This window comes from Lactuca sativa, chromosome 6, assembly GCF_002870075.4.
Source record: "Lactuca sativa cultivar Salinas chromosome 6, Lsat_Salinas_v11, whole genome shotgun sequence".
Lineage (NCBI taxonomy): Eukaryota > Viridiplantae > Streptophyta > Magnoliopsida > Asterales > Asteraceae > Lactuca > Lactuca sativa.
The window spans coordinates 75,264,386-75,275,664 of NC_056628.2; the positions used below are offsets into that span (position 1 = coordinate 75,264,386).

The 11,279-nt window shown below is 35.2% G+C and overlaps 2 protein-coding genes across 2 annotated transcripts; both read left to right on the forward strand.

Annotated features, from left to right (window-relative positions):
- The first annotated feature begins 356 nt into the window (after positions 1-356).
- Positions 357-1,191, forward strand: LOC111890130 (transcription factor Pur-alpha 1-like). The gene is made up of 4 exons (XM_023886280.1): positions 357-635; positions 791-852; positions 940-1,026; positions 1,098-1,191. Exons 1-4 carry the CDS (start codon positions 357-359, stop codon positions 1,189-1,191), a joined length of 522 nt encoding a protein of 173 aa, XP_023742048.1.
- A 92-nt stretch (positions 1,192-1,283) lies between these two features.
- On the forward strand, positions 1,284-3,105 carry LOC111890129 (GBF-interacting protein 1-like). The gene is made up of 4 exons (XM_023886279.1): positions 1,284-1,349; positions 1,698-1,945; positions 2,442-2,487; positions 2,644-3,105. The coding sequence occupies exons 1-4, from the start codon at positions 1,284-1,286 to the stop codon at positions 3,103-3,105; spliced, it is 822 nt and encodes a 273-aa protein (XP_023742047.1).
- Positions 3,106-11,279: the final 8,174 nt, after the last annotated feature.

The window sequence follows — 11,279 nt, forward strand, 5'->3', positions numbered from 1 at the left end:
TAACCCCCGCCTATTCATCCCAAAAATTCCCCGCCTCTTCGAATTAGGGCCTTCGTCTTCATCCATAGCTTCCTCAATTCCTCAATCCATCACCTCCACCAAAAACCTAATTCTCGGTTCCAACAAGTTCTTACACTCTTAATTCGACCCTATGAGCGGAGGATTTAGGGTCCTTACCTCCCAGTTATCAATTTGAGTCGATGATTTAGGGTTCCTAAATCAGACCCTAATTTTTTCTATCTCACTCTCGTATTTCCATCTCATCCCTCTTGCCTGGTTCAAAACACGTAAGGGGCAACGAGGAGTTGTTGTCTAAAACGTTATAGGTGGAGGTGAAGGAGAAGATGTAAAGGGAGATGGAGTTTAACTCGGGCGACAACGAAGGTGCACGAAGCGGTGGGAATGACGTGGAGCTGTTGTCTAAGACGTTACAGGTGGAACATCAGCTGTTTTACTTTGATCTCAAGGAGAATCCATGTGGTGGTTACCTGAAGATTTTGGAGAAGACATCGTTGACAAGGTCCACTATAAGCGTACCTTTTAATGGAATCTCTTGGTTCTTTGATATCCTCAACTACTACGTCACTTCTGATGACCAAGATATTTCTAGCAAGGAACTTCAGCTTGATAGCAAGGCAATTTATTATATTACACATTATACATACTATACATACACTTTCATATTTATTACTCTGCAAAATGTGGATTGACATTCCTAGTTTCTTCAAAAATTATAATAGATTTTTCTTTCAAATAACCTTCATATCTGTCCAATTACCTTTCTGATTAGGGTTCTTTCTTCAGGTGTTTTACTTTGACAATGGGGAAAACAGGAGGGGTCGGCTTCTTAAGGTATGCAATTGTGTAATTAGGGTTTCAGTATGCTTAAAAACGTGGAATCTTGTATGTTTTTATGTTTGTGCCTGTATAATCATGTAGGAATCACTTGTGTGTACTTGTATTGCAATTGAATATACCTAAAGAGAATGCAATAATGTTTGTTCATATTGCTAATCTTCACCAGGGGTATATTTGTCCGAAAAAGATCCTATTTTGATGCCATCACAAGATTCACAGCTGTATGTGTGTACTGTTAGATGTGAGGTTTGGAGTAAAGTAGCTGCAGTTGAACAAATTCAAGAGACCCCTCTTGGGATCAAGTCGACTTCTTGTGAGAAGCTTTTTTTTTAATTTATTTAATCACCATTTTGTTATCATCTTGTTTTGTATTTGAAATTATTTTTTATTTGATGTAAATTAATTGTATTTATGAATGGTTAAACATGACATCTGGTTCTGAGCAAGGGAAGGTGGGACCCAGTGAGCTTCAGGGAGTGGGGAAGAATGTGGTTTCAGATTCATCTTCATGACCAGGATCATTTTCTCATGTCTCCTTTTCCATATCCAGGCCTTCATCAAATTATAATAATAGGATGCAACAAGCAACTGGACCTCAAAAAGGTATCAAGACAATGATACCTTAAATTTTAACTGAATGCTTTTATTAGAAGTAAAACAGTAGAACTTAATGAAAAACTTGTTTGTGATTTCCTACCGTTGGTCCTAGCATGGAATGGAAACTGAAACCAATTGCTCAAAGTCAAATATCAATTAAGGTGCTTGTGGCTGTGGTTCCAGTGGAAGCTCATACTCCAACAATAGTTTCTTCTGCATCCTCCACTAATCTTGATTCATAGGAGGATGAACTTGAGATGAAGCTGAAGGAGTCCCACATTTCAGATGATAAACATGTCATTATCCCAAATCACCTTCATGTTCCTGAAGCCGAAAAACTCGGCTTCTGTTTTGGGAGTTTTGATGCCACTTTTGGTTTTAATAAAACCCCCTCAAACTTAAATGGTCTTGTGGCTGTGACTGTGAGTGAAATGACGTCTGAAGCATCTGAGGAGGCTGACGAAACTATAGAGGATCAAATGCAATCCAGGTTTCTGTTACTTAGGTTGTATTTCATATTGGAGTAGACAACATTTTCTGATAAATGTATGTACTTTATTGGTTCAGAAATGAAAATACTGATGGATAGGAGGATCATCTTGAACGCCCAACCACATCTTCATCTAATGTACCCAAGAATTTACCAACGGAAGGTGACGTGTCATTGAATGCGGGACCCGAGTACAGAGAGTCGAAACAAGAGACTTCTTCCTCTTCTTATTCTTCTTCATTCCCTACTCCAAGTCATCAATACCCAGCTGTTCATACATCACCAAATCCAAACTTCAGTTTTGGGTTCATGCCACCAATCATTGAAGCCAAGTTGCATCTTTTGGAAACACCGAGTCTTAGGCATGCGATGCTTCTCATGTCCCAATCTTTGTAGTAAGACCCTAACACCCTTATTTATTTATTTATTTATTTATTTATAATCCATTAGTTAATTAATTAACAAAATGATTTTTTTTTGAGAAAATTACTTACAGGTTTAGCAACTATTTGATCCAGCACGCTATTATGCACACTTTTATCGTGAGAGTTATGGGTTCATGTCACCTTTCCAATCAACCACAAAGTACAATTGAAATGTTCAACAACCTTCTCATTCTTCTCAACAGGTTTGTTTCTTAAATGCCAAAAAATTTAACCATATATATGCCTCTATTTACCAATTAATTGAAATCACAGGTCCGGAACTCACTAATCTTATCCACCACCGGTCCAACACCAACAACCGCCACACAAACCGTCAGAGTCATGCAAAGCTCCATATCCGTCACTCAACAACCATTACCTATTTTCCAGCAGCCATCAGGGGTTCATCTACCCCATTACCCTCCAAATTACATCCCATACGGTCCATATTTCTCCCTATTTTATGTCCCTCCACCAGCTGCTATCCATCAGTTTTTAAGCAACAGGACATTCCCACAACAACCACAACAAGGCGCTGGAGGCATGTATCCAGCACCACCACCACCAGTGGCCGCCACCTCTAATTCTAAATACCCACTTCCACAGTATATGCCAAGAAGCAATACATGGAATATTGGAATGACGGGAAGCTATGGACCATATGCTTCAGCAGCCCCTGCTGGTTATAACTTTGCTTCGGTTGCTGCCAATTCCATGGAATCTTTTAGGCCATAATTATATTGGATCAGAGCACTTGCTTCTTGGTTTGCTTCGTGAAGATGAAGGTGTAGCAGCTCGTGTTCTTGAGAATCTGCACCATAATTTCTTTTTAACAAAACATCTTGATAAGTTATATAGCAATCTATTCACAACAGAAACCATTTCATTTTCATAAAAAGCCTACTCCACTTAGTAACGTCACTGTTTCATTAGGAAATGATAACATTAGGGTTCCTAACAGTAATAGGTGGATTCACCTTCCGTTTCCCCTTCCCCTTTGATGACATACTCCACAAACTACCACCACCAGAGGACGCCTTATCAGCACCACCACCAGCTTTTGATTTCATCAGCGGATGCTTCCCGATCTTCTTCCCCATCCCATTCGTTACCAACCACCGTGACCCCGCCTTCTCTTATTTCACATTCGACCGCCACCCCCAAACTACACTATATGATTAGATACTAGCTTTTGAGTTTTTTTTGCTAGATACCTATATTGATAAATGATTTTATATTTGTTATTAATTGGCTTATTTTGTTTTGCCTTTGTTTATTTTATTTTGCCTGTGTTCCCTGCCTTCTCTTGCTTATTTTGTTTTGCCTTTGTTTATTTCAACTCAGTAAAATGTGTGTTAATTTTTTTTAAATTGTTTCATACAACTTTATCAAATTCAGTAACCAGTCCTCCAAATTCCTGTTTAGTTCAAAAGAATTCTCCTCTGTTTGGTTCCTGATTAATCTATTTTATGTTGCAGATAACATTATTTGCAATATCAGAAGACAATATACAGATACAAGAATAATAAACAAATAAACTAAGGAACTTTGTTATTCTGATTACCTGACTTGTTTTTGCAGTCAACATCTAAAATAAAGAGCAGACTTTTGTTAGTGTAGCTGTTCCATTTGTACACAAGACTGAAGGTGGTTCTGCTTCTTTAGGTCCAACTTACAGGGATTCCATCCTTCACTACAAGGGTACTTATGATTCTGTACATCCATGCTTGTGATTGTATCATTTGTAAAAGTAATTTCTTTTCTACTTATTGCTTTTTAGTTAATTGCAGTTAATTGCAGGTGGTTGGAGATGTGCGCAATCCTTGGAAAATATTCTTCTTCCTCTTAATTCTTACAACTTCTTTCATAGGAAAGGTAGATTAATCACAAATTGATTTTTTGCGGAACCAATTTCCAGTTACGACCTTCATCAAAATGTACATATAATTTATAAGTTATAATAAGAAATTTAGGTAAGTAAATACTTAATAGATTATTAATACAATTATGTTTGCTATTTTATAACTTTTATAGTTTTATAGTTTCTTGAATTCAACGTGACAATTGTTAACTGTTCCTTATGCAAGGTTGTTAGTTGTCCCTCTTTTAAGGTGTATGTGTGATTGTGATCATTCTATTAGAAGAAGTGTCACACACAGGTTTGTTGCCCTTGTTCCTCTTTTACCCCTTGCACGTGGTGTCTCTCCTCCTCCTAGATTGAGTGAATGCTTGTTGTCTAGAAGTAGTTGAAAGTCACCCTGAGAAGGTATCAGTAAGAGGGTATAAAATGGTTAGCCTTTTTAAAGAGGTTTAACCTTCATGGAATTTTATGTGATGATATGGGGCTTGGTACACCAATTCAGGTTTGTTTATTTGCTCATTGAATTGGAGATTTGATTAGTTTAGTTATTCTGACTATGGTTTGTTTTATACAGAATAATGCGTTGGAGTTGTGGTCTTTTTTTGACTTTTTGATGCCCGAATTTCTTGGAACAGAGAGACAGGTATGTTTTTATATCATTTACACTAACATAATATGTTATGCAATGCAACTGATTTTGGGTGTTTTTGTATCTTTGAAGAGATTTATATTTTTTATGAGCATTTCATGATTTACAGCTTTTGTATTAACTTTTACACTTGATGCTTACATTGTTACAAAAGAGTCTCATGTTGTTGTTCGTGTTGACTACATTCCTTCTCGTGTTGACTTGCCTGCTTTAGGACATGGGAAATATGTTAAACTTGTTAATCCATTTCAATGGAAGGTAACTTTCTTCATTTATTTACTTGTTTGCTGCCAATTTGTATGCATATATAGTCATAGTTTGACTAAATTAGTTGCTTATTTTGTTTATTAGTTGCTTGTTTTCTAGCTTGTTAGTTTGACTTAATTAGTTTCTTATTTTGTCTATTAGTTGCTTGTTTTCTAGCTTATTATAGTCACTGATTGATTTCATGCTATGCTTAAATCTTAACAGCTATCATGGTAACCTTCAAAAGTAGTTTTGGACTGGCACCTTCTTGCAGAAGATATCGTGTACGTGTTCTTGTGCTGCTATTGTGGATTCAGGAACATCCTTTCTTACTTGTCCAACTGTATGTATCTCACGTGAAGCTTCTATTAGAACTATTAATCTTAGGGATTTAAAGTTTTTTCATATTTCTTGCATGTAATTAGGTTGTAATTTTCCATTACAACTTTTATTAATTTGTTTTTTCTTTCCATGGAACGATTATTTGTATGACATTAAATTTTATGCAATGGATTGTATTTTTGTATATGATATTTTATTTATTATGAGACATTAAATGCAAATTTAATTTGAAAATTAGTAAATCTATAAATAATATTTTTTTAAACATATAAAATTACGATATGCAAAAATGTGTGTCATCTTCATTTATGACATGGCCTTTCTTGACAGGGGCTTTAATGATACTCAATGCAAGTTGTAAATGCGCGTCGTAAGGTTATTGCACACAAATGCATGTCGTCTTCCTTTATAACAGGGACTTCCTTGATACGCATTGCATGTCGTAAATGTGCTTCATAAATCGCGTGTCGTAATTGCGCGTCGTAAATGCGCGTCATCTGTGGTTATGACATGGCCTTTCTTGACACACATTTGCATGTCGTCTGAGAATTTTACGACATGCATTGCGCTTCGTAAAAGGCTGTTTTTCTAGCAGTGAAACTGTGTACAACCGTAAACTCTTTTCGGCCGTAAACCCACTTTAGTTGTAAATTTTGTTTTCGGCTGTGAACCTCTTATCAGTTGTGCTTTCTTTACATGTTTTTCTTTCAATCAATTAATAAAGTTAAAAAAAATGGAATCACAAAACATGACAGTTCATCAGGAGTTGGACTCAATCATGGGAACTACCACAAGAATCCCATGTCTTCTGTCAGCTGATGGATTTCCTGAATGGAAGTACTGAATGGAAATATACATCAAGATGAAGGATTTCAAAATATGGCACAACATTCTGAAGGGACCAGTTAGAATCACTACCACTCTTGAAAATGGAACCATTATTGACGAAGAATTTGCAAATTACGCGGATGAGGATTTCGAGAAAATCGTGGAATAAGAGAAGGCTCTTGCAACACTTACAATGGCTTTATCTCCGGAAATTGCACAAGGATTCAGAGAGTATGACTTATCCAGTGCTCTATGGGAAGCATTGATTGCAGTATATAAGGGAAATGAAGATATAAAGCAGATCCGTCAAGACATGCTTAGACAAAAGTTGAACATGTTGAATCATATTCTTGGGGAATCATTGGAGCCTCAACTACATCGATTTATTTCCCTTACCATTAGGACGAGTTCTGCTAGAATTTCAATGCCACGACCAGAGATTAACAAGAAACTACTGAACTCTCTCCATACGTCATGGGACATGAATGTCTTAGTTATCATGAAGACAAAGGATCTCAACCGGAGCAGTCTTGCAGAAACAACGACAATCATTAAATCATATGATCTTGATGACAAGCAAGGGGAAATTATGTTGGATTAGGTGTCGAAGCCCATACCTATTATTGGTATGTACTTGACCCGAGAGTAGCATGTTCAACTTGGGTTGCATGGCATCAGAACAATTTCGATAGACTTTTGTGAGGAGAGGATATTTATGATTTATTAATATATTATAAGTTCTAATATATTAGTATGAAATCATATTATTTAATTAGTATTGATCAAGAATTAGTTTGGAAATAATTTTGTGATCAAAAGAGACTAATTAAACAAATGGGGATTGATTTGGTATATCATTCATTCTTATAAAGTGGGCTTATGATCCATAGTTTTTCATGTTGGGCTAAACCCATTGGTGACCCATGGATACTCCATGGAGGTTAGAACCCATGGATCATGAGGAATGTTGAAAGTCATTAGTTACATGGTGTAACCCTAATATGCACACTATATAAGAAGCCTCATAGCTCATGAAATGGCACGTAAGTGATAAGAAGTGAGGGCTAGCCGATTTGTGGAGCAAGTGTTCTTCTCTCAAGTTATTCTAATTGTTGGTGGTGTTACGTGATTCCATTTGAGGTGCAACACTTGGGTCACTAAGATCTTAAAGCTCCAAGCAACAAGCTACAACAAAAACATATGTCATCCAACTTGTTTTATTACCCAGGTATCAAATTTTTGGATGATAGTTAGGGTAATACCTTGGAAAGTTCAAGTTTGCATGTATAATAGAGAAAACATAGATCCAAGGTATTTAGGGTTGCATGTACACCTTAGGAGTGTTAGAATGCTCAAAACCTTATAGTGATATCAGAGCCTAGGCTTGTTTTCAATTATACTTGATGCTACTTGTTGTTGTAGCTTGAAAAAAAATCGATTTTCTATTGTTCTGGACACTAGACTCGCACAGTCCACTGATGGACTCGCCTATTCCAAGCACAAAACAGCCCAACTCGTCGAGTTTGTTCATACACTCGACAAGTTGGAGCTCCTTAGTGCCGATTTAAGATTTTTTTGGCTGGAATTGTACTAGGATCATTACCCTAAGATGTATTTGAACTTATAAACTTGTTTTTGATGTGGTAATGATCATGTTTATCTAATTTAAAAGATAATTGTGAAAGTTTCTTGTTTTATATTAGTTTATATGGTTATGCTAATTACATGAAATTTGTTTGATATGAATTGTCTTGTTCTTATGAGTTTAATTTAGATCATAGACAAATTGATTGTTTTTTTTTATGTTACAATTTTAATCTAAATGTTTTTTGATGAATTCCATAACTGGTGCTCAAGTTATGGAAAATGTAAAGTTTTCTTTTAAAAGTCATTAAAACTCATAGGTTATAGAAAAATGAAGAGTCATTCTCATAAATGGTTTTATGAACTTCATAACTTGTCCTCAAGCTATGAATTTTCAAGAGTCTTTTCATTTAGACCTATACTAAACTCATACGTTATGGATTCCGAAAGTTTTTGAATATTTCAAAACTTGCCCTCAAGTTTTGGAATTTGTAAATGAAAAAGTCTAACTTTTGAAAGATTTAATTCCAAACCCTAGAATTTTAATGTTTAAAATTCTACCCTTAAACTATTATAATATTATAAGTTTAATATTTATATATATGTATAAGAACAAAGTCAGTCTTACCATTAATAGGCCTCATTCACGAAGCCAGTCTATAAGGGGGTGTAAGGTTACTGCTTATAAAATGGCAGTTTAATGGGTGTCCACACTCACATATTGCTTCCTTGATTGGTGGAGGGTCGTTAGCCAAACGGGTAGGATAGGACTTTAATTCTCCTTTCATTAAAAGTATAATGATAAATACTAAGTAACTAAATACTTATAAATTTCTAAATCTTAGTTACTTAGGAAAATGTGAAAATAGTGCTAACCCATGAAATTGCACTTTTCACCTTGTTAAGCTATTAGTGGAGTATGTGTGGTTAACCGGCACACTAATCTGGATTGACAGTGTGTGGAAAAGGCTAGCTTGATGTTAATCATAGATAAATGGAGCATGTGTGGTTAACTGGAACACTGATTAGGTGGGTGTAACATTAGGTGTACCAAGCTAATTTGCATGGTTATTCACACCTTGTTAATGATCCTCGGCATCCCAGTCACAAACATTAAGGTCACAATCGAGATTTAAACATGCCATTGAATCAGACAATGAATCTCAAAGGATCTAGAAGTTTCAATTCACTTAAAACCTAAAATATTCTTTTACGTTTTTCGTGGTGGAAATTGGTGAATCTTTATTTACATACCTTCAAATATTTTGTAGTTTGGATTTATACATACCTCGTCAAAATTGTAAAATATTGTGTTGGGTCGTAGCCTTAATATTTCATTTTGGTGTTATATTAAGGAGTAAAATTAACTAAACTTGAATTTCTCACGTTGTAGATGTCTAGTTCAGACAACTATGGTCTTCCCAAATCTTTTAGAATAAGCTTGCCTTATGAAAATGATATTCCACATGACAATCAAGGTGAAAGATTAATCCCTTCTTTGTGCTGCTGAATCAGAAATGATCTGGCGCACTGGAATAGCAAATTAGATTGGAAGATCTACTCTCCAAACATCCATGGATATTGACAATAGAAACCTTGAAAGTCCAGAAAATATTTCTTTTTCCAAGGGAAAGAAAAAGGCTAAATCTGAGATTGTCCTGTGTACCATTCTGAAAGTGTCTATATGTTTCTATTTCCATGTAAAGGGGCATTGGTTGTGAAGCTGCCCTGACTACCTGAAAGATCTGAGAAAAGGTAGAATCGAATAGTTTGACTCTGCTTCAGGTAAGTCTACTATCTAACTCTATTAATTTCCTAATTGTTGATTCTTAATACATGATTTGAAAACGTTATATTTTGATGTTTTTTAGGATCATGCAAAGGGAAGGAAGCTTAAAGGAAGACTACGTTGAATCTGATCGTGAAAATGGATTTCTATCGCATGGTTCGATGATCGGATTTTTAAGCTTCTGCTTAGGAGTTATGATAGATTGCTAGGAAATATGTAATAACATAGTTTTCATTTGTAATTGCATTGTAAGGAAAACATTTTCCATATTTTATAAATAAATAAAATCTTGTTTTATTTTAAATCTCCTTGCAATGGCATTTGTGAAAATTGATGTTAGTATGTTTCTATGTTTAGGAATGGATTTGATTCTTTCACTTGTGGTAGTGTCTAAATTTACCAAATAAAAAAGATTCTCATCACCCAAGTTTCAATTGGACAGAAACTTGGAATCATGCAAGTTTTATTGTATGATGATGAGAACTTTCATCTTTGGTAAATTAAGACTAATTCCTCGTTCTCATGTATATGTGAATCAAGTGAAGGACTACGGAATCGGGTACACTGGGTGTGCACTGGTCAGGTCCACCACAAAGAACGATAAGACTATTCATTATGATTTCCTAAATTTTAGTAAATATGGTTATGGTTACAAGTTTAAGTATAATTTTGAACATTGGAAAAGTTTCAGTGTATGGCACAACGAATGATAAGAATCAAATTAGGCCGAAAGATAAAATTTTATCCAATCTGAAAGGATGGGAGAGTACTTTAGTATCGTGTTTTATGATCATCAAAATGATTATGGAATACCATATCACAATTGATCATCTAAAGACATCTTAGTGCATTTGTTTGGCTAAGAAGAGGAATCATGAATTGTTGAAATAATTTAAATCAAGAAAATGAGTCAGACTTCATTCCCAAAACAAGTCTTAGAGTCATACTCCAAGATTGTAACCTTGAGTGACATAATCTTAAGAAAGGTTTAAAATACTTATCAAATCTACAATAAAATTTTTCTATTATTGTACATTTGAAATTGGTAAGTTGTGATGTTTTGGATAAAACAAAGACCAACTAAGGCCAATTCTGTGAAGTGCTTCTCTTGATAAGAATCCACACTAGCTCTTGAATATTTGATTTTTCAAGGAATGATTCATGAGAAGAGAATCCGATATGTCAAGAAGGCAGTGGGAGTCTTAAAGATCTTGACATGTTTCAAGAACTAATCAAGAAAAAACCTATTATTATACACTAGCACATGACATGAGGTTTATAACCTATCGTGTTAAAATATTCTTGTTTATGTGCCCATTCCAGTTAAAGTTGACTATGCATGTGGGTTCTATGAGTTCTTAGTTGTTTACATAACAACCTAGGAAGCAATGGTAGGACTTTGTGCTACAAGGTGGCAAGAAATTAAGATCGACTAAGTTTAGTCCATATGAGTTTGGATTTGTCACTAACCTTGTCTTGTGATTATGGTTGTGACAAATATCCACTGATAGGAGCACATACATCATAAAATCTTAGTGTCATAGGTTTTCTCTCCAATTCATGAAAATGATTGTGAGGAAACGCTTTCACTAAGTAGATTTCAATAGTTA